The 26,218-nt window shown below is 48.9% G+C and overlaps 1 protein-coding gene across 9 annotated transcripts in view; it reads right to left on the bottom strand.

Annotated features, from left to right (window-relative positions):
* Atxn7l1 (ataxin 7 like 1) overlaps nt 1-26,218 on the bottom strand; it is a 231,874-nt gene that overhangs the window by 143,194 nt on the left and 62,462 nt on the right. For all 9 annotated transcript variants that reach the window (XM_052738301.1, XM_052738299.1, XM_052738300.1 and 6 more), the window contains exon 3: nt 5,408-5,512. In XM_052738301.1, the coding sequence (XP_052594261.1) occupies nt 5,408-5,512 (105 nt within the window). The remainder of the gene's footprint in view (nt 1-5,407; nt 5,513-26,218) is intronic.

The following is a 26,218-nucleotide window of genomic DNA, read 5'->3' as shown; positions in this document are numbered from 1 at the left end:
CTAGCTGTATCAGTTCATCAGACGAGCTTTAGACCCCTTGGAATCACTGACCTCTGGGTAGCAGACTGAAAGCATTCAACAGCCCCCCCCGGGGGGGGGCGGCGGGGAGAGACACACAACCATGACACCAACTCCACACCAAGCATGGGAGCTTCTGGGGCAGCGGTCATCCCCACTATCTATGTCTGAGGCACCAGGTGGGGCACAGTGTTAGTAGCAAAGAGATTGTGGCCAGTCCTGAGGAAGGGTATTGCAGTACTCCTGTAAGGTACAATGGCTCTTGCCAGGGGACCCAGAGATATACTAGAGCTTCATGGCATTTCTAGGGAGCTGACACCAGGGCCTAATGAGAATGTAAACCAATATTTGCAAAGTGCAACCCTCGAGGCTCCCAGCAGATGTAATCACATTCAGGCAGACTACGCCTGTCTTCCAAGCTGCAGTGAATCACAGGCGTGAGCCACGGGCTGACCTCAGAGTGGCATCCCCTGAGATGGCCGGGAGCAAAGACAGGAAGCACTTGGCTAAAGTGGTTTTCCCATTTTTCATAAGAAACTTTCAACTTCATAAAAAAGGGCCACATTTTATTGACAATAAAAGCTAACCTTTATTTCCTTACTCCATGCCTGCGAAGTATACATCCTTTCTCCTTTCCTCAGAGTGACTCTGCAGGGCAGGAACTGGCATTCTCCCCTCCTAGGTGCGGAGAACCAGGCTCAGAAAGAAGGCAGTGTAATTAGCCCAAGGCTGCACAGGCAAGTGTGAGTCAGGATTTTAACCTCTACGACTCAATGAGTTTCGCTTAATGACATTCTATTTTGTTCATATTGTTGCTGTGACATTGAGATGTCAAAAAAAAAAGTATATATTTGGTCTTTGTCCCAAGTTCCAGGCAGATGGTTAAATCTGTTACCTCCTTAGTGACAGGTAACCGGTAACAAACAGGGTGTGAGGGTCATCTTTTGTTATGTTTGGTTCTAGCCTTCAGTTTCTTGGTACGGAACATCTAGAACCCGTGGGATTTCTGGAATAAGCATCCTTGTATACACTGATGAGGTGACTAAATCTCTAGACGGTTTCAGGATAAGGGCTGGTGCTCAGAAGGACCAGACACAGCAGAAGATTAGAATTTTCAGACCCACTCAACCAGGGCTAGAGATGGTACTGAACACCAAAGTCCAGTGGCACCTCTCCAAACACCCGAGGGACAGAACTGAGAGAATCTGGGAGGATCAGTGCGCCCACATGCCAGGGTGCATCTCAGCTCCACAACAACAAAAGTGCCTGTGCCCAGGTACCCCAGGACCTCTAACCCCACCCTACAAACTTCTAAGTGTTAATCTGATGCTTTGTCACATTCTCTACAACAGCATTAATAGTTATAACAACAAGTTCAAGATCAGCTTTGTCTACAAAGCTAGCTCCAGGACAGCCAGGGTTACAAAGAGAAATCCTGTCTGGGGCGGGGGTTGGGGGGAGGAGGAGAGAGAGAGAGAACTCTGTGAGTCATTAGAACAAAGTGGGATCCCAAGTCAAACAAAAATGTGAGTAACCTTGCGACCATCATCTGTGACTGCCATCTGAGATGGAGGACACTTCTACGGGTCAACCTTTAACTTGTAGGTCTACACTTACCCTGGGTGGAGACAGTCAGAATCAAGTTAAATCGTGCTTGGTGTAGAAAGCATATTATCTGGTGTGGGAGATAGTGAGTAAGAAACAGCACTCCTCTACCAGTTTTAGAGGAGTACCCACAACCACTGCCGTGTGCGCACACACAGAAACATGGACACACACATGCACAGAGAAACACACAGAGCACAACACACTTTATTTTTCAATTTAGAGCATGCACCCAAGACAGCCTTCTTTTGAGGGTGCTGGAATGCAGAAATGCAAAGGAATATCCCTAGCACTGACAGCAGAGACACCCCAGACAACTGCATGGCAAGAGGCAGCAGGAGAACCAGGCTCACGGGTATGAGGACGGAGGGCTTCCCACGAATCCAGCCGTGCGGACATGCAGAAAGAGGAGGAGGAGGAGGAGGAGGAGGAGGAGGAGGAGGAGGAGGAGGAGGAGGAGGAAGTGAACTCCAAGTGACATAGTCATGTGTCATGTTGTCCCAACAGCTCCACAAAGCAGGCAAAGAGTATCCATTTTATAGATGAACCAAATGAGGTAGAGAAAGATGAAGTGGTCTGCCCCAGGTCACACAGACAGCGGGGGACGCCCATAATCATTTTGCCTTGCTTCCAAAGCCTGTTATTCCAATACATGAACACATTTCAAGTGATCCTACAGTTCTGGTAGTGAGCCTGGGGGAGAGTCAGAGAAGGCCTAGTGGATGGGGTGTGAAGTCCTGCACTGTTTTCTCCCCCAGCAACTCACTTCCTACATATATTCACAATTTGCATGGGGCTTCACATAGACAGGCTGTAAGAACAGTGGTTGTGAGGGCACTTCCTCGCTCTGAGAGGACACCTGCATTCAAAACCAGGCCATCGTCTGTCTTATTTGAGACTTTGGACACAACACCCAACCTCTTAAGCTCCAGCTTCCTCAACTCCAAAATGGGTGTAGCATTCACACCCACTCCATAGGGCTGCTGACAGGGTTGTGTTTTCAAAGATATGCAAAGCACCTGGCTCACTGCCCGGCTCAGAGCACAATGGCACTCTTATTAACTTACTGAAAACAGCAAGGTGAAGCCGGAAGACTAGGAAAAAGCAGCTGTGCAGTGCTGTGTTTGTTCTGGAGATCAAACTCTGTCGTCTCAGGCAAGCTAGGGAAGTGCTCACAGCTGACTCACAACTCCAGCCCATGAACACTGTTACAACCGAATGCTTGTCCCCCATCTCTGAAAGTCCCACACTGAAATCCGGAAATACGAACATCCGATAAAAGATGGTGTTGGAATCGGGGAAGGGGGGGGCGGCTTTGAGAGGCAATTACATCACAAGAGTGGAGACCTCAAGGATGGGATTCAGGCCCTTATAAATGAGGCTGGGGAGCTCTAGCCTCTTCCTGCCACATGAGGAAACAGTAAGAAGCTGGCTGGCAGCAATCTAGAAGACAGCCCTCACCAATATCTGATGCTGGCGTCCTGATCTCAGACTCCAACCTCCAGAATTGGGAGGACTCAATCTCTGTTGTTGATAAGCAACCCAGCCTGGTGTGGCAGTCTGAACCGACAAGGACCACCACGAAAGTACAGGAGGCATTCTGAGGAGAGCTTTAAGAAAACTGCTCCCCCAAAGACTTGCCACAATTCTGCACCTCGAATTCTCTCTGGTCCCTGAGAAATACTGCCTTTGTATTACAGGAACACACAGCTGCAGGGTGAGTGACGCTTCTTTGCCTCCATCAGCTGAGTTACGGTTCTGTCCCTATGGATCTTGGTCAGCTGGTTCAGCAAAAAGCTCAGTGAAGCCCAGGCTTCAAGTGATGTGGTCAGTAACCCCAAATCTCCAAACTAATTTTCTGCCTCTGCTCAGAACAGGTAGCCACCATGTCATTGGCTTTCTGCCTAGGTTGAGTCCCAGATCCGGCACTGAGAGTTCAGAGCCCTGTATATCAGCTACAGCAAGCCTCCTCTGCTAGTGAGAGGATCCTTTTCCCTGAGGAAGAATCTGCACAGCAGTGACATCCTCATCCCTTTCTGGATCCTTCCATCAAAGACTGCTGGCCAGCTGAATTTCCAGCCACAGTTCCAGGCTTACAGTTGAGGGTCAGCCTTCCAGGCTGGGAACTGCCCTTGTGTTCACTGCAGCATCCGAGTGCCCAGAGCAGTAGTACAGTCCTGTGGAGGACTGGACGATGAGCACTCAGGACAAGTAGGAGTCCTCATGCTCATCAAACACACAGAACAACATCCCACAGATCTTCACTGAACAACAGGATGAGTGGGACCTCCTTGCCACTGCCACACTTCTAATGGTTTATCTGTAGCCTCAGTGCGTAGCATCACTGCTGGGCCTCTGAGTTTCCCTTCAGAAAGGTGTGACCTTATTTCTCTTCCAGCCAGAAGAGGGTCATTTGCTACAGAACAATGAACAAGGTCAGCGTGTGCTGAAGGCATGCTCACTCCATTTATGCTCACATTGCCAGAAATGAACATGCCAACATGGACACACACACATAAGTCATCTCCTCATGAGACAGACAAAGAGATACAGAGCTGGATCCCACCTCTCATCGGAACCCTTTGTATAGTATTTTATAGAACCCCTTCTCTTTCCAGCCAAAGCCTTGGACTAACTTAAGACAGTGCCCACCCCCCAAAGCATGGATTCTCTGCCTACTCATTATAAACCTACACCACACCTATAGTTGGCACACAGCTTTTATCTATGTGTAGATATCATAGACACATATTACCAATGCTCGGCTATTCCTACTGTCCAAACACACTTAATTCTTTTGTTTCATGACTACTTATCACAGCATGGTAATACTAAAGGGACAGGGAAGTCAGAGTACAGTATGAGAAAGGGGAAATGTGTGTAATTTTCAAAAGCACACTCAACATTATAATTGCTCCTTTTGTTCAAGTATAATATTGAATATGCTCTAGAAACAACAGCAGAGGGGCATTCAGATCCTGCTCATCAAAGGAGTCATGGTTAAATAAGACTAGAATATACTGTCCTGGACTCACATAGCATGCGATAGCTATGGAATCATCTGGTCTAACTCCTAGCAAAGAGAAGGAAACAGCCACCCAGAGAGAGTAAATGACTTCTTGTCTAAGATCAGAGAGATGTTTAGGAATGGCCACATGGCTTTCATCCACCCTCATGTCCACAAGTATGGAGAGGAGTACACAGTTTGCTGCTGATGGAGTCAAGGAATTTCTCACAGCCTCACAGTCAGAATGCTAAGATATTCGGGGAAAATGAGTTCTTAAGCACACTTTAAAAACATAATAAGAAGGATTCTTGAAAGGACAAGCAGAATGGGAGGTTTTATCTACATCCTGGGAGCAGCATCCAATGCCACAAACACACTGGCCACCTGTGGCTCCAGCCCTTCCCTGTGTGTGCAAATCTGGGGAGTCTCTCCCAGGAGCCTCTTTCAGGAGAGACAGTGGCAGGCTGCAGGAGAGTGCTTCCTCCAGCCACCTCCTCCCCTACTCTTGGCTACCTGCAGAGGCCACCACCAAGGTGCACAGTGATTTCAGATTAGTCCCATCTACTCAGGCTTGCTGCAGGCTTTCTCCTGTTTGCTGTGACAGGAGGGGGCGTGTGATCAGGAGGACTGAGCTCCTACCAGGTCCTCTGTGTGCAGAGGCAGCAGCTCTGGCTGAGTATATCCCAGCCTTGGACTGAGACAGACACAGGGCCACCCAGATGAGAGCCCAGGGTCAGCGGCTGCCCATGCATCCACCGGGTGCAGGAGTCCACTTACCGCAGTGCGACTGGAAGACCTGTGGCTTGACGACCTGATTGCAGGCACTGCACACAACCAGATAGAAGTCATCGTGTGCTGGATAATGGCCAAACAAGTGCATGTCTAGGGGGGAAATGAAAAACAAAAGCAATTAAGCCTCAGAAGGTATACAGTTTCCTCCTGAAATTTCTTCCAAGGACAGATTTTTACAAGACACACTTGGGAACTCAGTCATTTACTGCAGGGGACACAGCTTGTCACCACACTGCTGTCCAACTGGCAGAGAAGCAAAGGTCTTCAGGAATCCTGCCTAATTTCACTCCTGGAAGCTACTGTGACACCTACCAATCTGGTCAGCAGTGGTAGGATTCCTTGTGTCACAAACTAGGGGAATGACAGAGACAAAGCCACAGCTCAGCCTTTACTGTAGGACTGAAGGGTTTCCCCATTACCTCCTCTGTTTCTACAGCAGTTCCCCCAGGTGAGCAGAGAGGGGAGAACGGGGCTGCGGTGGAAAGTGGAATCATCTCGGCCTCAACTGAGGGAAACATTAAGGGCAAAGGGATCTTCTGAATGAGCGGCCTGTTCACCACCATCATTATTTGAGTTCATTACTGTTCATTTGATAAATAATTACTGAGTGCCTGCATAGGCCAGGTACTGTGGTAGGTGCCAGGGAAAAGAACGACTGTTGCTCTCCTGCAGCTTATGATGGCAGAAGGAGGGGCACGAAAAGAACCACGCTGGACGTCACTGGCGATGGCGGTGAGTGATTACAAGAAAAAGGTGTATGGAGTCTTAAGAAGGCATGACAGGCAAGTCCGGCTCAGTCTGAAGAGCAGGGTGGGTAAGCTGAGGCCTTGGCATGAGGGACAAGTCAAGAAAGGAGGCTCTGAACATTGGAGGCGGCTCTTGTTCTCTTGGTTGGGATAGAGCAGGGAAGGGGTCGGTGTGAAGCTGGCAAGGGCCCAGAAGCCATAGCTGTGTAGACCAAGGTGAGGATGTTGATCTTGATACTAAGAACAAAGGGAAGCTACTGAGTGTTTTGAAGCAGACGTGGAAAGTGACTCAAAGCAATCGGACAGCTACCGTGAAAAACATCAGGACGGGGCATTCACCTGGGACATAATGCCTTTGTCCGTGCACAGCTCGTACATGGATCCTCACAACGGTGTTTTTCATAACAGGCAGTAAGTAGAAACCCAAATGTCCATCAACAGACAAAATACAGGACACTGCCCATCTACAAACAGGAATGAGTACGGTACCTGCTACAGCATGGACGAACCCTGAGAGCATCGAAGGAGAAGGAAGCAGACACAAAACGGAAGGAGGTCGTGCGTTGTGTGTTCCCGTTTACGTGAAATGTCCACCATAGGCAAATCCACACAGACAAATCACTAAGTGCTTGCCTTGGGGTTGGGAGAGGCGACAGTCATAGGGTGGAAGTCTTACTGGGGACAATGGAAATTTCCGAAGATTGCTAGTGGTAACATTTACAAGATACCGAAAACATGGACTTACACACCCTTGAAATGGGAGATCTGAATGGTATTCAAATTACATCTCTGTAAAGCTGTCACACAATAAAGGCCAGTTCTGAGGAAACCTGTGGTCACATCTTACGTACCTCTGAGTAGCAGGAGGACCCAGAGGATTGCACCACCTACCTCTTCACTGACTGGCTGTTCACAAAGGTGCCTCTGCCATACATCCCTCACCCTCCAGCCCATTTACCAGATTCGGCCTGTATCTTTACAGAGAACCCCCACTCCAACATATAACAGCTTCCACAGATTCTAACTCAGGCCAGAAGGATGGGCTGAGCTCTTTCTGCTCCGGGCAGTACCCACCCAAAGGAGGAATGACCCAAAGACAGCCTTTCAGCAAGCCTGTGCTCTGCATGCCTTTCCCAGACAGCCCTGTTGCTTCTACAGCCATGAAGTCAGCACTGTCATCATATGTTAGAGAGCCCTTCACCCCCCATGGAGGAGGCCAGGGGAGTCAGTCCCACAGCAGGTACTGGAGATCCAGGCTGAAGTGAATCTCTAACTTGAGAGTACCTCTAGGGGAGTTGCAGTCTGTATTCATGCCCCTGGGGACTGGCCCCTCCACTTCTACTTCTGCCTAAGAGATCTCTACATACCTCTGCCAGGGTCTTCAGAGGAGCAATTTTAGTCATCGCCCAAGAGGAAGAGGCTGGGAGGGAGGGAGCCTGTGATGGGCCCACCCAAGGTGTAGGGCCAGGCCTGAGCAACAGGACCTCCGTGGGCAGTGGGACCTTCAGTTCAGAGCCTCATACAAGGAGCACATCAGCCTGTGAGGACTAACTGCCAACATCATTCTTGTTTCACCTTTATTTCCAGGTTGCTTATTTCTATAGCGTGTGTGTGTGTGTGTGTGTGTGTGTGTGTGTGTGTGTGTGTGTAATATATATATGTGTGTGTATGTATGTATACACACACACACACACACACACACACACACACACACACACACACACACACATATATGCTTTCTGAAGACATATTTGAAAACTACAGAAAAGGCAGAAGAAACTGCATGTGTGTGTGCAGAGGTGCACACATGCCTGAGTGCATGTGGAGGCTAGGGGTCAACCTAATCTCGGTGTCATTTCTCAGACTCCATCCGCTTTTTTCTTCCTTTTATGAGACAGAGTCTCTCACTGGCCTGGAGCTTGCCATGTAGGTTGAGCTGGCTACCCAGCAAGTCCTAGGATTTGCCTGTGTCTGCTTCCCAGTGTTGAGATTACAAACACTCCACAGTGCCTGGCTTTATATGTGGGATCTGGAGACAGAACTTAGATTCTAATGCTTTCAGGGCACTTTACTCACTGACCAATCTTCCCAGCTCCACAAAAATATTTTTAAGAATTATTGGTGATCTTTCCTAACAGTTTGCATCTCTTTCAAGACATTTTCTACCCAGGCACATGCTTGTAAAGGTTGAGCCTTATTTACTGAATGAGAATGGGATGGAGTGGCCTTACAAGCTTTCTGCCATAGACCAAATTATGAAGGAACAAAAGGATTTCATTAATCAAACACACACACACACACACACACACACACACACACACGCACACATACACACACACACACAAACACACATATACACACACAAACACACATACATACACATACACACACACACGCACACATACACACACAAACACACATACATACATATACACACAAACACACACATACACATACACACAAACACACACACACACATACACACACACACATACACATACAAACACATACACACAAAAAACACACATACACACATATACATACAAACACATACACACAAAAAACACACAAACACATACACATACACAAACACACACACACACACACACACACACACACACACACACACACACACACACGAACCTGTCTAGACTAAGCATTATAAAGAAATGTCTCAAATGCATCTTGAGCTTGGCGGCTGTACCAGGCGCTGGAAGACCGGGACCAGACCATGCAAGATGTGAGGTACGTGCCTCTGAGATTCTGTTGTCATGCTCCATGACCATCATTTGATGATGCTCCATTCCTCAATATTCCCAGAGATCTGCAGAGCCCACAGCCATAGACACACACATACAGGCCCACTCTTCACTCCTCACTCACACACACACACACACACACACACACACACACACACGCACGCACACGCACCTGTTGGATCACTGTTGAAGGTAATGAATAAGCTGGTTCCAGGCTATGGTCTCCTAAACGTGTATTGCCCCCAGGCCCTTCATCAATAGGGAATTTTCTTGTATTCTCTCCACAACTCTTTCAGCTTTGCACTGCTCTGCTCAGAGACATCTCCTGTGAAGAGGGAGAAGACCTGCATATCTACTTGCTTATGCCTCAGCAAGCCAACCTTAACGCTCTTCTGCAGGCTGCCCAGGGTCTGAGACACAAGACACCTGGCTGATGCAAAATATGGTGCTTAGATTCCAGAAGACCCCCCCACACACACACACCACACTTCACATAGCTGGTGTTCAAGGTCAGTGTGCTGTTTGATTAGAGTAATAAGGCCCAAGGATGAGAGAGAGAAGACAAGAGGGAGTAGAAAACTAATGTGTCGGGCACAATGCTAGCTGTTCAGTATTCTCTCTCTTAATTTATCCCTTAAGCAAAACATTGAGTGCAGTTTTAGAAAACAGTGGTGTGCTGATGTGAGCTTGTACCCGTGTTTAAGAGCATGCGTGTTTTCCCAGCTCTGTGTTCAGGGTTGTGACTGAGGTGGTATGAAATCAGCCCCAGGGGAATATCTACACCACAGAAACAGGCAAACAGTATGACTCAGGCCTTGACTTTTGGAAGAGCTGTTGTTAAACATTTACCAACACAATACTGAATCTGGATGGGCAAAAGTAAAAGGTAAAATTCTCTATGTGCCACACCTCATGGTAACCACCAAGTACATGCTAAGACATACCCTTCTGGCGTCTGTGATGTGCAAATATTATCTCAGTTACTCATTCATCATCAACCTATGAAGTCAGTGCCTCGCTTTCCAAGTGAGGGAATCAAGGTAAAGGCAGTTTGCCAGAGCCAAGGCAGGATGAGATCACAGGCCACTGACGCCAAAGCCAGTTCCTTTCCTTAGCAAAATGCAGCATCTTTAATAACAGAGCAAGTTCCCATTTTACAGATGAAGAAGTCAATTTCTATGGTTCAAATATGATTTTTCCTAAGATTGACATGAAATTTCATTGCTTTTGTGGCAGTGTTGGGAGTGAGTAGGACCTTTAACTGTCAAAGTGAGCTCTGTTTCTCATGGTAGTAGGGTCCATCTAGCAAAGCAGGTTACTAGGGTGTCAGTTCATCCTCATGCTTTTCCTCCTCCATGTATAATTTCTTCTACACTCTACCACATTATGATGTAATACGAGGCCCTCATCAGACGTAGCTGCCTAGCCCAAGACTTCCCATGAAGTCAGACCCGTGAGTCAGAATAAACTTCCCTTTATAAAATGTCCAGTTTCCGGTATTCTATTGCAGAAAAAAAAAAAAAAAGGCCTAAATCAGAAGGATTGTCTGAATAACCAACATGCTCCTAAGACTAGTAAGTGGGTAGTGTATACACAGTGGATACTCTGGATATGGGGTTGCTTCACATCCTGGGTAGGACAGCACATTTAACTCACTCCTCAGACTGGTGAGCAACTAAACACTTATGAACTATTTATTTCTAGAATTTTCCAGTTAATGTTTTGGACTGTTGTGAACCACAGATAACTGAAACCCTGGAAAGCAGAACATTGCATAAGAGGAGACTAGTGTATTTATAATACAGAAATCATCGCTCACTATATTCCACATGCTCATCTTTCCTTGGAGAGCTGGCTGTTAATATAAATATATATAATGTATTATATATATTTACTACCCCTCCCCCGGCATCACACTTCCCTGGCTCCATTCCCCAGATATAACATGGCGAGCACTGTATTTATAACACCACATTGGGATATGAACAAACTTTTGTGAACATAAGATTATGTTTATGGCATCGATTATTATCCCAAGAAATTCTCTACAACAGGGTCAAGTTGGTGTGTTCATCACTTTCTCTCCAACTCTCAGGCTCTACCTGAACCTTCTCCATTCCAGATGGCAGAGGGAGGGGGCACGCGGATAGCTGAAGAGATGCCAAGTTTGAGACAATAAACTGGTATCTATAAAAGCGAAGTGATGACTCTGGTTTCCCTGAGCAGTTGATAAACTGCTTCTAAAATGAATACAAAAAGAAATTGGTAGAATAGGGATAGTGTTTTGTTCAAGATCAACAGCTTTCTAAGGAGAATTCTCTTGCTAAGCTGTGTGTGTGTGAACCAGTTTACAGCCAATACTCTCTGGTTGAAATGGCTGCAATCATGGAGGGGCAGGTGAAATCTCCAGCTCACTGTGTGCAGAGCACTTGTTGCCGAGATGGGAAGACAGCCAGCTTTGTGGATTTGAGATCAGACTAGATGCTGGACACCTCCCAAAGCTCAGGACTTTGACATCAAGAAACAACAACTAGAGAAGGCCGGAAAGATGAAGAAACTCAGCAAGGATGGAAGAAGGGCAGGATCCCTCTGCAGTGGGAATCCCGTGCACAGTTCAGGATGCACAGGGAAGCTGCCAGGAGCAGAATGCTTTGAAGGCAACTGAATGGCTTATTGGCAATCAATGCTACCTGTGCTCAGGAGAGAAAAATACCACAGTGGGGGAAAAAACCCAAAAAACAAAAAATAAGCAACCTTGACATTTAGCTTCATGGAAGAAATATTAAGGCCTACGAATTGGCCTTCACTTCCCCAAAAGTCTTTCCAGGGTTTTGAAAGCACTCTAGGCACAAGGAGAATTATAAAATGTCGAGGTGGCACATGCTACACACACACACACACATATGCATACACACATATACTATAGCATATTGAAAATAATTTTACAACATTTTAACATGTTTCCCTTTGAAAACTAACCCCAAAAATATTCTTTTTGGAATATAAGTGTTAATTTCAACACACTAAGCTTCTTCCCTGCAGGTGAATATGAAAGCCAGGCCTAAAATGTTAACTCCTCACTCTGGGCAGCCCCTGCCCTCAGGATGGTCAGGGGGCAGTGCCACATGGCCAACGGCGGCTTTGATTCGTGGGCTTCCTTCCATTGACATGAACTTGAGCCAAATGATTTGGAGGAGCAGCCAGTGTGGTTCAAGGACCAACGGATTGACTCCAAGCAGACTGGAATTAGGCCACTGAGCGACTGGTCCTAAGAACCTTCCTTCCTCTATCAATCTTCATGTGCTTCGTTACGTGTTTTTTATTAATACCTTTTCTTGTTAGTGGCATTTTCTACGTTTTAAACACTGGTGAAGACACATGGAAAGCTGGGACATAAGGGGCACAAAAATGTCTCCACTTTGCTAAGACAGAGGGATTTTGTTGGCTCACTCCAACATCGCTTTACATCCACACAACAAAACAATCGAGTCTTCAAAGACAGACCACGGGCCTGACTCTTCTTTCCCCAGCAGTGCCAAGCTCCCCTCTAGGTAAAGCTAGTGCCTTTCAGCTTCTCAGAATTCTGAAAACCAAAGCCTATGCTTCAAAACCAGCAAGATCTGGAAAGGGGGACTGGAACCCAGTCAGAGATGAAGTAGTGGAGGCTACGGAGGCCATGAACAGCCTGCATGGGCCCTGGTGCCAGTAGCCAGCCCCTGCTCTGCTCTCCTTCCCAGGGTTGGGTGGTACACCTTTCCTGCCTGGCAGCCAGGTACTAGGAAACACAAGGAGCAGGTAAAATCTCCTATACAACTATTTGAATGTGCCCTCGGGGTCCCCAACCCCAGATCAACACGGTCACAAGAAGGTCCTTTAGAGGCAGTCACTCAAGGTGCATGGAGGCCAAGGGCTGCACTGAACCCCCAGTCTTCCTCAGTCTTTAAAAACATGGTGTCCGATTGCTGCACCCTGGAGTTGGCACCGTGAGTTCAAATCCTGGCTCTACCATTCGGCACTATAACGCTCTCAAAAGCTGTGTTTCTGCGTCTGGGATCGAGTGTCCTATCTGTGAAACAGCTGGCACTCAAGAGAGATTTTCACAGCCCTCTTACCTCTTAGAACTCACCTGACCCCTCCCCAGGGAAATGCCCTCCCTGCCCTCCAGCATACCCTCACTCAGCAGTGAGAAGAGGGCTCCTGGCTTAGGCCTCTGACTCTCACCGGCTGCCTGCTGCACTGCTCCTGATACCTTCAGTGGCCAAACTACCTGGCACACAGTAGCTGCTTCATCAATGCTAATGCATCAACCTGCTGAAGTTCCCAAGATGATTTATTTTCCACCCTTCTCTACCTTCCCTCTCAAAGGAGACAGAGCAAATGATATAAATTGCCCTGATATCATGTTGTTATCTACATTACAAGGTCAATAATTTTATCAATCCATTTATTCTTTGAACTCCTTAGAAGACAAGCACTTTGTGAATCTAAGGAAGTTCCAAGGGGGCCACACTAGTAAAGAAGTGGTTTGTGCCCCTCTCACCATACAAAGTGTCAAACGGCTGGACTTCCAGAGCTGACAGTCACCACCGCTTCCTGCTCTTAGCCTTAGCATGGCCGCCTCAGAGCTGGCACTGGGGATGGGCTTGGATGTTCCATTTTTTATTGCCTGGTTCAAGCTGCTCTTTACTTCAAGACCACGTGTGATCCAAGGCATGGACTATCTAGATTTTTCCCACCCTTCCTGCCTTAGCTCTAACCTGTGTGATCCTGGGCCAGCACACTCAGGTTCAGTTCAGGGCACACTGTGTCAGCCTCAGCCCAGCCTGGCAGAGAATAGGACTGGCCAGCTGGGCAGCAATGACCTTGGCAACTAGGAGATTAATTCTGGAAAGGGCTCCCCCTTGCCTATGTCTCACAAATCTGACACTAAAAATGTTCTTCCGGATGCACAACCAGTCCCAGTTCCTGCAAGCAGTTACAGAGACACCAGGCTCCTCCCTGTCCACTCATACCCACCTTTATCCACCATTCCAGGCAGGCATGCTGGTAGCTCCTGGCCTGGTAGGCTCTTCCCTAGCCTTCAGGACAGAGGAAGTCACTTTGTCAGGTTTCTGAGATGTCCTAACCAAGGCTTCACTTATGGCAAGGACTGCTTGAGTTTGGAGATCAGCTGTGTAGACAGAACAGGCCCATTTCCCCCCTTATCGAGTTAGTCCCACAGTCCATGATCTGTGTGAAGGCCAAGGATAGGTAGGCACAGCACGTTCAGCCCAGGACTTGTCAATGAAAGCTGCATAGTTCACTGTGACTCAGAGGAGAGAGAAAAAAGATCAGTTTATGGGGTGACGTCTTGGTCTGTTTTGCCTGGCTTTCTTGCTGAGGGCACTTTAATAATTGAATAGAGATATGAAAACTTTCAAGAGTCATCACCAGACCCACCCCCTTTGCTCTTTCTGCTCTAAATGTTCGTGCTTATTATTTTTTGTTTCTTTGTTGGTTGTTTTTTTGAGACAAGGTTTCTCTATGTAGCTCTGGCTGTCCCAGAACTTGCTCTGTAGACCAGGCTGGCCTCAAATTCACTGAGGTCCACCTGCCTCTGCCTCCCAAGTGCTGGGATTAAATGTGTGAGCCACCACCGCCTCACACTTACATTTTCTTTAGGGAATAACTACAGTTGGGATACATATTTTCACACTATTCTAAGTCCCTCCTGGGATATTTTTTTCTCAACTTGTGTTCTGTAGGCCTTAAGTGTATGCGTTGTGTGTATGTGTGTGTGTGTGTGTGTGTGTGTGTGTGTGTAGTGTCTGTGTCAGTGTGTCTGTGTATTGTGTGTGTGTAGTGTCTGTGTCAGTGTGTCTGTGTATTGTGTGTGTGCGTGTGTTCAGTGTCTGTGCAGTGCCTGTGTGTGTGTGTGTGTGTGTGTGTGTGTGTGTGTATCGTGCCTCTGTGTGTATAGTGTCTGTGCAGTGTCTCTGTGTGTGTATAGTGTGTGTGTGTGTATGTGTGTGTGTGTGCATGTGTTCAGTGTCTGTGTCAGTGTGTCTGTGTATGTGTGTATCGTGCCTCTGTGTGTATAGTGTCTGTGCAGTGTCTCTGTGTGTGTATAGTGTGTGTGTGTGTGTATGTGCGTGTGCGTGTGTTCAGTGTCTGTGTCAGTGTGTCTGTGTAGTGTGTGTGTGCGTGTGTTCAGTGTCTGTGTCAGTGTGTCTGTGTAGTGTGTGTGTGCATGTGTTCAGGGTCTGTGTAGTGCCTGTGTGTGTGTGTGTGTGTGTGTGTATAGTGCCTGTGTGTGTATAGTGTCTGTTCAGTGTCTGTGTGTGTGTGTGTGTAGTGTCTGTGTAGTGTGTGTGTATAGTGTCTGTTTGTGTGTGTGTGTGTGTGTGTGTGTGTAGTATCTGTGTGTGTATAGTGCCTGTGTGTGTATAGTGTCTGTGCAGTGTCTGTGTGTGTGTGTATGTGTGTGTGTGTATGTGTGTGTGTGTGTGTGTGTGTGTGTGTGTGTGTGTGTGTGTGTGTGTGTGTTCCTCACCTCCAATCCCTAATGTTCAGAGAACTATAAAAGCTTGTTTGTATGAGGTCAGTTTCCAGCAAATTCTGGGGTGATTTCTACCACCTCCTCTGGGGTACTTCTTGAGTTCAGGTTGGGTCTTCCAGCACAGTCGATGATACCTTCCCTGTTCCTATCCCCCAATGACCTCTGAAGAGACCTCTGTGAGGTGGAGGGAGGAAACACATTTCAAGGAATAGGGCAGTGGGTTTGGGAACCAGAAAGTCATTACTCCCATGGTTTTCCTTACAAAACAGGTTACGAACTGATGTGGTGGTTTGAACATATCTCCCCAAAGTATACGTGCTGGAAACTCAATCCCCAGCACAACACTCGATTTCTGAGAGTTGAGTGGGTTGGTAGGGCAGAGGACAACACCGTTACCACCGCAGTGGGATATTTACTGCAGGAGTGAGTTCCTGACAAAGGACAAATCCCACCTCTTCCCTCCCTTCCCTTCCCTGCCCACGGCAGTCCTGCCCGTCCTGCGGGGCTTGTTGTCTTCCATCCTCCACCATTAACAGTCGGGCAGGAAGGTCCTCAAGATCTAGGGTCCCTTGACCTTGGCCTTTCAGGCCTCAGAACTGTAAGAAATAAATTACTCTATAAATCAGTCAGTCTGTGATAATTCCATTATGACAACAGAAAATGTACTAAGATGTGGCCAAAGAGGCTCCTCAGGCCCAACAGGAATGTGTTATCAGACACCTCAAGTGGGGAAATCAATGGCGGCATCTGCTTTCATGTCTCCTAAAGGACACTTCACTCTCTCCCGACTGTGCTGGAGGATGGACTAACAGGCCCTTTAGTCATGTGAGACGGTCCAAAAGGAAGAGTGCCAAGAAAAGGTGCGTGAGGAAGGGAGGCGCACACGCCTCCTGCTGCATCTCCAGAAGGAGCCGGTGAACGCAAAACCAGAGAGGCTCTCTATCTGCTACTCATCCCACCATCTTGTCTGCCCCAGGAAGCACTGGAGGATGTAAGTGCTGGTGATGCTGAGATGGATTTTACTTGGTCTCCACGTGTTTATTGCTACACTCGGGGGAGGGCAGGACAAAAGTAAGACAGTTTTAAGATCAATCACTCAATTAAAATTTAAAAACTAAACCAAAAGAAACTTAACAAACAGCAAGTGAATCCAGCTGGTCTTCGAGGGCTGCAGTATAGCTGGAGAGCCTGGCTGGGCTGATACACACTGTCACTTCCCCAGCCTGTCACAGTTCTGGGCATGCAGTCAGTGTCAGGTGGAAGTCTGTGGGAATTCCCTTGCAAGGCAACAGCATCCACACTTCTCTCTGACATGCAAATGGTCTTTTTGCTTTAAAAAAAAAATGGCTTCGTGAGGTTCACTATCTTGCTTCGTGTCTTTTGTAAGCTGAGAGGTTCTTATTCTGGGTATACACAAGACAGAAAGGGCAGGGCAGGAGTCAGGGATAGGTGGTCAGCTGCCTGTGAGAGTCAAACCCACACCATTTTGAGAATTTCCACAGTCCTGCTAAGACAAGGACTTGGAAGGAAGCCATTCTCTTTGGGTCTGCTACCATTACTGACAAATGCACCCAGTGGCCACTAGAGGAGCCAGACAGGGTCTACCCACCACACACTCGGGTTCTCACACAGCAACTAAAAAGACTTCTTGAATGATGGGTTGCAGGAGGATGCTGAAAAGAGAGCCCATGAAGAAGCCTGTGGGTAGCTCGTGAACACAGGAAGCTGGCGTGGCAAGCCCTACCCCAGTGGCACTGGATGATGCAGTCTTGGCTAATAAAGTCATCGAGAACATGTGGTGGAGACTCGTAACCCACATAATCAAGAAAATGTGAACCAGAAAAATCTCTCCACCATTTCAGATATATCATCATCCTTTGCTCCACAATGGAAGGCTACCTCAGGGTTCTGTCTACAGAAGGGAACTGTAGACAGAAGAGATACTCTATGAGACTCTGCGAACTGGAATTCAGGAACAATGGGTGGCCCCAGATATTCTTGATACGTCCATAGCACTGTTGAGCTGATTCTTATGTGGAGGGTCCATGGTAAAACAAAACAAACAAAACAAAAAACCCTTGATGTAGTGGTGCTTGTTAGTGTAAAGAAACAGAAGTAGGCTGTGGCTGTGGCTCATCCAAACTAGCAAGGCAATGGCTCTCCCTCAGAGAGCCATTAGTGAAGGCTACAGAACCCTCTAAACACCTGTCAAAATGGCAATGGGGCTGCCGGGGCTCAGCGGGTAAATGTGCTATTTGGCTCCATGAAGAGAAGTGCGTCCACTCGGCAGAGCCAGTGGCCAGTGGAAAGGAACTGTTTATCAGCCCCGAATCAGTGTGCAAAGCACTTGCACTCTTGGGACAGTCATACTGGGATATCCCAAGGCCTTAAGGCAAGAATGGGTATTCAGAAGACGAGCTATAGCCTCTCCAGTTGACCAAGCACTATGCCAGAGCTCATGAGGGTCAGAAACATATCTCTACTCCAGAGAACAAAAACAAATACTCAAGTATCATACTTCAGCTGCTCCAGCCTGCCCCTCACCTGACAACCCTCTCTAACAGTGTTTGGGCTTATAGCAACAGCTACCTTCAGAGCTGCTGTAAGCACAGAGGCCCAGGGAGAAAAAGCTGTAGAAAGAGAGGGCTACAAAAGCTGTTTTAAGGTAATGGAAAAGACGATCGATCAGTTGGAGGAGAAAATCATGTCTTTGACAGCAAATCAAACATCAGACTAGTTATGGCCCGAGGCAAGAAGGGAGCCTATGAAAATGGTGGGTGAGCCTTCGGGATCTGGCCCTAAGCTCGGGCCATCAGTTTCCACCAAGGGCTCCCTGGCTGCTCCCCTTGTGCCCCTCACCTTCTCTGCAGCTATATAAATCCTGAAGGGCCAGCTTTAGTGCAGTCTCATCTAGGAGCCCTCCATTCCCACAGACATAACCCACCCTTTCTCCACATGTGTTCGGCCTCTGACCTCTGACTGTTGCCTTCAGTCAACTCTACGCCATGTCTGAGGGTGACTCTGGATACGGCTGTCCTCCCCACGTGTACACTTCTGTTTTATTTACAGACTCACATTTAACAGTCAAAAATGAAGACTGCCGGAAACAAGCTCACGTGCTTAAATAAGTAGCAAGGAATCAAAGCTGTCTCACATTAGCCTAAAGGGGCACTGGAGAGGTTTAGCTGGGTAGCTGGGGTGGAGGAGGGAGCAACAAATGTCTGCTCTGTCCCTAGCTGGTTATGCAGCAGTATCAAGCCACAGGACTACCTCCCTGGGTCTACCTTTCCTCTAAGGGAGACAGCAGTTATACCTTCCCCACAAGATTGCTGCTTGAATTAACTGAGATGCCTTAGGCCAGTGCTGGCATCTTATAGACACTCAATTAAGTTCCCACAGAACCAAACCAAACTGTAAGCCAGAGACCCTCAGAGGAGCACTGTGTTTCAACGGCTGCTCTGTGCCATGGTTTCAACACAGGTTACAGAGTCAGATGGCCTGGCTCTGACCCTGGCACCACCTCCACGGAAGATGGCTCTGGACTCCTGCTCCGTCATCTGTAAAATGGGGCTGGTAACAACAGAGAGTTGTAAGGATGAGGTGGGGAAGCACACGTCTGCTGTCCGGTGCATAGGAAACTCTCTGTTGATGTTAGAACCAGACTTTGCATGGTGGGACTTTAAGAACAACAGTCCTGGTGTTCTGCAGCGTCACAATGAGTGATGACAGGAAAGTCACTGTGTTAAACGTCACTAGGCCTTGAGCTTTCAAGTCATCTAAGCCATTGGGTAAGTAAACAGTGGGTAAGTGTTCTTCAAATGTGACTGTTATCTGCTAAAGGCTTGCCACAGACAGATGTCTAGACTCCGTCTGTGGCATCAGATCCCCTGGGAAATGGGGTCCAGTGGGATGCATTTTAATTTTATTTCATTTTATAATTTGTTTATTATTTCTTGTGTATTTGTATGTGTGCATGTGATTGTGTCTGTGTGGTGCTGGAGACTAAGCTCTAGTCCTCTGGAAGGGCAGCAAGTACTCTTAACCACAAACCATCTCACTAGTCCCATTAGATGCATCTTTAACAAGTTCTTCAAGGGATGTGATAACACCTAACATTATCCAATCTCTTGTCATGACAGCTACTACAGAGGAGACAAACGGCCACTGGGTACCCACTGGCTGCCTACTACAGTCTGGTAACATGGAACTTCTGAACGTTAAGATGCTGTTACCAAAGGGGCAGAGTCCTGTATATGGAGGGACATCTCTGATGAACTACTGGCACATGCTTCCCTTTGCCTCTTGAAGGCATCTCTTAGAGATTCATGGAGTCCAGTGGTGTACTAGGAATGAGGGCTCTTAACCTTTTCAGAAGGCCAGTAGACTAGCACACTTCTGCTTGTACCCCATAGAGATGGTTTGGGGCAAGTGAAAGCCTCGTTTCTGAAAATTAACCTAAAACAGGGTGCTAGAGATGACCTAATGTTTTTGAACTCACCTCTTGGCTCAAGAGAAAACCTCCTTTGTGCTCTGTGGTCAGACACTAATCCCAGTGCTAGGCTGGCCATCTGGCAAATCCCAACCTCAATATCCACGTGGAACTGAGTCAAAGTGTGGATACTTCAGGCCAAACCTTCATCACCACCAGACAAACAACCTGATGTGACCTATAACGCATGGGCAGAGTTTCTGCACGAAGTTTTACTCCAGGTTCAGGCCTGGGGTAGCCAGCTAACCTTCAGCCCCATCATCAAACCTGGAGCTCACATAATCCTGGCTCACTCACAAACCCTGGTTAGTTTTAGAAGGCCACCCCTTAGAATCGTCAGGCCTGCAGTTGACCCTGTTTCAGCAGATCCACTGGAGGAACATGGACCCTTCTGAATTTCTCCACTAAGCAGTCAGGTGAGCAAAGGGAATTCAATCCAATATTTTCAGTAAATCCTACTATGTTCTGAAAGGACATGGTTTGAAAAAATCTATTTTTGTGCTTTTATTTACTTAAGGTCTGCATGCCTGGGGAGTTTTTCATAGTGCCATGAAACTGCCTCTTGCTGAACACACACTAACATACATACAGTTAAAAGAAAAAGAAAAAAAAAGATTCCACCTTCCTGTAACAGTACCAACAGCCCAGGTTCACATGCCAAAGGGACTTTACCTCTGACCCTAAGTTGCAGTGGCAGGAGGCCCTCCTAGCCGCCTGGCTCTGGTGGCGCCTCCCCTTCCCAGGGCTTCCCAGGGCTCACTTATTGTGCTTTCCCTGACTTCAGCACTGTTGTTTTAGTCCAGAAACGTCGCCACCTTGCTAGTGTGTGTGTCTACTATCCTAGTGGCTTTGCCGTGCAAACTGCTGGGGGCCGAGGGTCCTGCCGCATCATGGGATGATCTTGCTGGGGGCCGAGGGTCCTGCCGCATCATGGGATGATCTTGCTGGGGGCCGAGGGTCCTGCCGCATCATGGGATGATCTTGCTGGGGGCCGAGGGTCCTGCCGCAGCATGGGATGATCTTGCTGGGGGCCGAGGGTCCTGCCGCAGCATGGGACGATCTTGCTGGGGGCCGAGGGTCCTGCCACATCATGGGATGATCTTGCTGGGGGCTGAGGGTCCTGCCACATCATGGGATGATCTTACTCTAGGAGGATCAAATGCTCAGATGAGAAGTTAAAAGCTCTTCAGTCTATTTATGACGTGGGAGTTGCTCATCTTGGTGACCTTAGATCTAGTCCCAGCTTTCTGTCCCTGCATCCAGTCCATTTATTTGGGTCAGTATCTAACCAACTTCAACTGAGACTCCACAGTTTTACACACAAATTTCATGCCTGACCCTCTAGCTGCCCCAACACGGTCATAGGTGGACAGTACATGTGCATGCAAAGCCTTCTTCTCCTCCCTGGCCCCCTTCACAGCTTCCCAGGTGCTCCATCCAGATGCCCTGATTCCATTCAGTGCAGAAACAGTTCTGGCCCTGGCTGCTGAGATCAAAGCAGGGACTGGGAAGTCCCCTTAGAGTTCTGGGCCCCGTCACAAACCTGTCAAACCTCTCAGGGGCTCCTAAACACCCACCTCCACAGGGGGAGTAAGACACTGAACACAACAGGTTTACTGTGCCACACCTGAGTACCACACTCTTTCAGGATTCTTTAAGGACAGAGTTCCTGGGCCTCAGCCAGACTGAAGGAATTGGAAATTATGAAGGTAAGGTCCAGGGATCTGCATTTTGGAATAGAGCTCTCCAGGGTGTTTGGCCCTCACTGGGTAGAATTTCCCAACAGTTCCTCCCATAGAGAGAGCCTCTTGATTTCTGTATTTGTATCCTTTGATCAACTGGGATGAGGAAGGGAAGCACATAGTGAGAACCACTTATTTGGTTTGCTGGTCTAGCCAACTGGCACAGGCCTACAATACTGTCTCCTTTCTGATGCAGGTGAACAGTTATCAGGTATCACAGGAAGCAGCCAAGAAGAGATCCTCTACGGGCAAGGGGCCAGGAGGACCCACACCCTGAACTTCAATCATCAGGACTCCTGCCAGCTCTGGTCAGATGGAGAGAACTGGGAACTCCTTAGTTACAGAACTCAGGCAGCCATACCCCAGCTGTGCCTCTGAGGCTAACAGATGTGGCCTAGCCTCTCACTCTCACTTGGGGCAGAGATTTCTCAGGATACAGAAAAGCTTTTTATAAGATAACTAACAGCCTCCTAAGACCCTCTCAAACCAAGAAAAGAAAATCCTTAACCCTGAAGTAAGCAGAGAAAAGGGGGCTAGCTGTTGTGCCTACAAAAGTGACTGATTAAGGGGCTGCTGTCCCTGTTTTCTGGGGCATTGTGTGTAGAGGTAAAGAGCCAGCATAATCCATGTTTAACCAAGACTGAGAAGACTGCCTATGCACCTGAAGAGAGAAGTGGTGGAGACAAATGGAAGTACCTCTCCAGTACCTCTCCCCGCCCCAAGAAACATTAGTCTTCCATTCCAACTAAAGAGAAAGGAGTAGGCTTCAGGGGCACCTCTGGAAGCCTGGAGTACGCTAGTCTGGCATCTCTACTGCACTTGTTCTATGTTAGGTGCTGGCCAGGGGCTGGGCTGGTAGATACTTAGGGGAAGATGTATTGATCAAACAATAGTATTGAAACATCATCAATCATGGCAGCCAGTCTACACTTCATGCTCAGCTGTGCCCTGTGCTCTACACAGATCATTTCATTGAACTCTCTCAGCAACCCACAGGGAGGATCCTGCCTCCATTTCAGAGATGAGGAGCCAGATGTTTAGATGTCAAAATGCTTGCTTTTCAGACCCTGGTTTGGAGTGGTGAAGCCCACATTTGAAATCTGTCTGGTGACATATGACTCCTAGGCTATTCTGTTTTTCCAAAGAGGATCTAGCTCAGAGAAAGGGAGACAGGCAGAGAAGTGACCCAACTTTGAGTTAAGAATGCGTAGTGTGGCCAAGGAAGAATGAGCACATGAGGAAGAGACCAAGGCCTCTGTCTACATGAGGAATCACAAGTCTCAGAAAACAATGATCGGGGCAGACAGCAGATCACACAGGTGTCGTGAAGGCTGTGCTGAGGCAGAGGGTTAGAAGAGCAGCGCAGACAGATGTGGAGCAGATAGAAGAGCAGAGCAGGCAGATGTGGAGCAGATAGAAGAGCAGAGCAGACAGATGTGGAGCAGATAGAAGAGCAGAGCAGGCAGATGTGGAGCAGGAGGGCTGAGGGGGAAAAATGAATGGGAGCATGAGCTGAGGAGGGAGGGGCTTTCCTCAGGAGGGCATTCATCTGGGCAGAAGGGACCTTGGTGGGCTGTGGGGAGGGCAAGGGAACACCCAAGGCGCCCTCTGGGGCTTGAATATGTGTTCAGGAAGTGCCAAGGGCAGGCAGCTGACGGCATGTGTGATAACAGAGAGTAAGAGGTTCCTAGCCTCCTGGCCTCCTCTACTCATTACCTGTGGTTCAACACGCATTGCCGTTGTTGTCATTGAGTATGTACGATGCCTGCCCCCAAGGAGCTCACAGCTCACTCAGGGAGGCAGGCCTAGACACAGAAGCCCACGGTGCACTACCGTGATGAGCAAGGCACACAGACAGCTCATGATGTCTGGGTCAAGTCAGGCCTCGCCACTGTGACCCAGGGTTGGGTTCTGACAGATGAGCATGAGGCCTGGAGGCCATGTATGTGTGTTGGAGGATGCCCCAAGAAGATCATGTGCAGGGGAGGGGGTGCCCAAGGAGGTCATGTGCAGGGGTGGGGGGTGCCCCAAGAAGGTCATGTGCAGGGGTGGAGGTGGTTCAAGGAGACCATGTACATGTGTTGGGGGGTGCCCAAGGAGGCCATGTGCAGGGGTGGAGGTGGTTCAAGGAGACCATGTACATGTGTTGGGGGGTGCCCAAGGAAGCCATGTGCGGGGTGGGAGTTCCCAAGGAGGCCATGTGCAGGGGTGGGAGTGCCCAAGGAGGCCATGTGCAGGGGTTGGGGTGCCCCAAGGAGGCCATGTGCAGGGGTGGGGGTGCCCAAGGAGGTCATGTGCAGGGGTGGGGGTGCCCCAAGGAGGCCATGTGCAGGGGTGGGGGGTGCCCCAAAGAGGCCATGTGCAGGGGTGGGGGGTGCCCCAAGGAGGCCATGTGCAGGGGTGGGAGTGCCCAAGGAGGCCATGTGCAGGGGTAGGGGTGCCCAAGGAGGTCATGTGCAGGGGTGGGGGGTGCCCCAAGGAGGCCATGTGCAGGGGGGGGTGCCCAAGGAGGCCATGTGCAGGGGTGGGGGTGCCCCAAGGAGGCCATGTGCAGGGGTGGGGGTGCCCCAAGGAGGCCATGTGCAGGGGGGGGTGCCCAAGGAGGCCATGTGCAGGGGTGGGGGTGCCCCAAGGAGGCCATGTGCAGGGGTGGGGGTGCCCCAAGCAGAGGCAAGAAGACGAGCACTGAGATGCATTTGGTCTGGCAGGCACTGTGGTAGGTTAGTGGACTAGAGATGACGTCAGGAAGAAGGGCAGGCCTGCCGAGAACGGGAAGCACAGCACTGTGTCCCAGTGTATGCGACAGAGCGCTTGGGGATTTCTTCAGGAAGTATATAGGCTTGGTGAGACAAGCCAGGAAATGAGGGGCCATTGCAGAGTCTGTGAGCAGTGAATGGATGTGTGACGGGCAGGCGATGGCTGCGGGGACAGAAGACAGAGGACCTGGAGACACCTGGCAGTGGCCACTGTAGCCGATGATGCCACTTTCTGATTTGGGCTCCTGGAAAGAGGGGAGGTGGACAGGAAGGCAGGTTATGCCACACTACGGGGCAAGTGTGCATCTGTGAGGTTCAAACCCCAGAGGGGCAGTGTTAGAAGGTGAGCGCTCTGGGAGATGAGTCGAGAGAGAGGGCCCACAACAGGAAAGGAAGGAGACATCAGGCTGCTCTCTGCTGTGTGTAAGTCAGGAAGGACCCCCCACACATACACAGTCACCCTGAGCTTGAACTTCCAGCCTCCAGAACTGTGAGAAATAGCATTGCCCAATGAGCCACACAGCCCATAGGATTTGTTATTGCAGCTAGATCAGACTAAGACAGACAAGGAGGGCAAAGTCTGTACCTGTGGAGTCTGCGTAACCGATCTGCCATTCAAGGAGGCAAACGAGGGCCAGAGAGTGGGAGGGGATGGGGATTTCATGAGGATCCAGATGAGATGGCTCTGAAAACTGTTGCCTGGCAACAGCATTGAGGACAACATGTGGGGAGCACCAAAAAGTAGAGAGGAAAAGAGGGAAAGGGCAGTGACAGGTGAGGAGACCCCAGAAAAGCTGGAGCTAAAGCATGAGAAACAGCAGGAGAAGCAGAGCTCAGCCGCCCGGAGAAGCCAGGCTGGTCGGAGGCTGCAACTCAGTCAGTGCCCCTGGCAGTGAGCAGCAACACTTTCCACAGAGAAACCAGAGAGTACAGATGCGGACTGCCAGCTGCTGGAGGGGCTGTACCCCAAGGACACATGAGTGGTCTGTTTCAATCCTAAACAACCCACACTGCAACAAGGATTACGCAGGCAGCAAGCCAGGAGATCTTTCTTCTCCTATCCAGATCTCTGCCCAGCCTCTTGGGGCTCAGCCAAGCTCCACACTACCCTGTCACCTAGGAGTGGCACTCTCCAGCCTCTGCTTACAAGTAACTTGCTGTTTCCACAATGGTGCGAATACTGGGATGTAGATCACATGTGAGACAAACCTGCTTTACAGCATCAGTTGGCTGAGGAGCCTTTTGATTGGTGGAGTCTAGCGTACAGGTGAACAATCAGGCTCAGACTCACACAAGTTGTAAACAGTGGGTACTCTTCCTAGCATGTTGAACTCTGTTGGCCTGCCTCAGCAGGTATCGGTCCTGAATCAAGCCGCCCCATGCTGAAGGACCTTCCCACACACCTGCCTAAAGACAGGGCAGCTTCAGACATGGCGTTCCTGGAGCAACTGTTGTGGACATGGTCCCCGAATGTTTACTCTTCCTATGCACATGTCCCTGAGAGATCCCTTCTCACACTGTGGCAGACCTTGATCACATGACTTGCTTTGGCCAATGGATCCTTTACAAATGTAATACAGACACAAAATTCTTGTGCCTGGGCGGAGAGTGGTTGGTTGGTTGTCCTCTCCTGCTCTCTTTGGAAGCCTGATACTTCACACAAAGAAGCACAGGCTGGCCCACAGTAGATTGGAAGGACCACAGGATCAAGTAAGAACCTGTTCTGCCCAAGTGTCTCCAGACCAGCCAGTCTTCAACCCTAGACA

Source organism: Peromyscus californicus, unplaced genomic scaffold, assembly GCF_007827085.1.
Source record: "Peromyscus californicus insignis strain IS unplaced genomic scaffold, ASM782708v3 Scaffold_15__1_contigs__length_86483966, whole genome shotgun sequence".
NCBI classification, from domain to species: Eukaryota; Metazoa; Chordata; class Mammalia; order Rodentia; family Cricetidae; genus Peromyscus; species Peromyscus californicus.
Note: the sequence above shows the minus strand (reverse complement) of the source record. Positions and strands in the feature narration are given on the sequence as shown.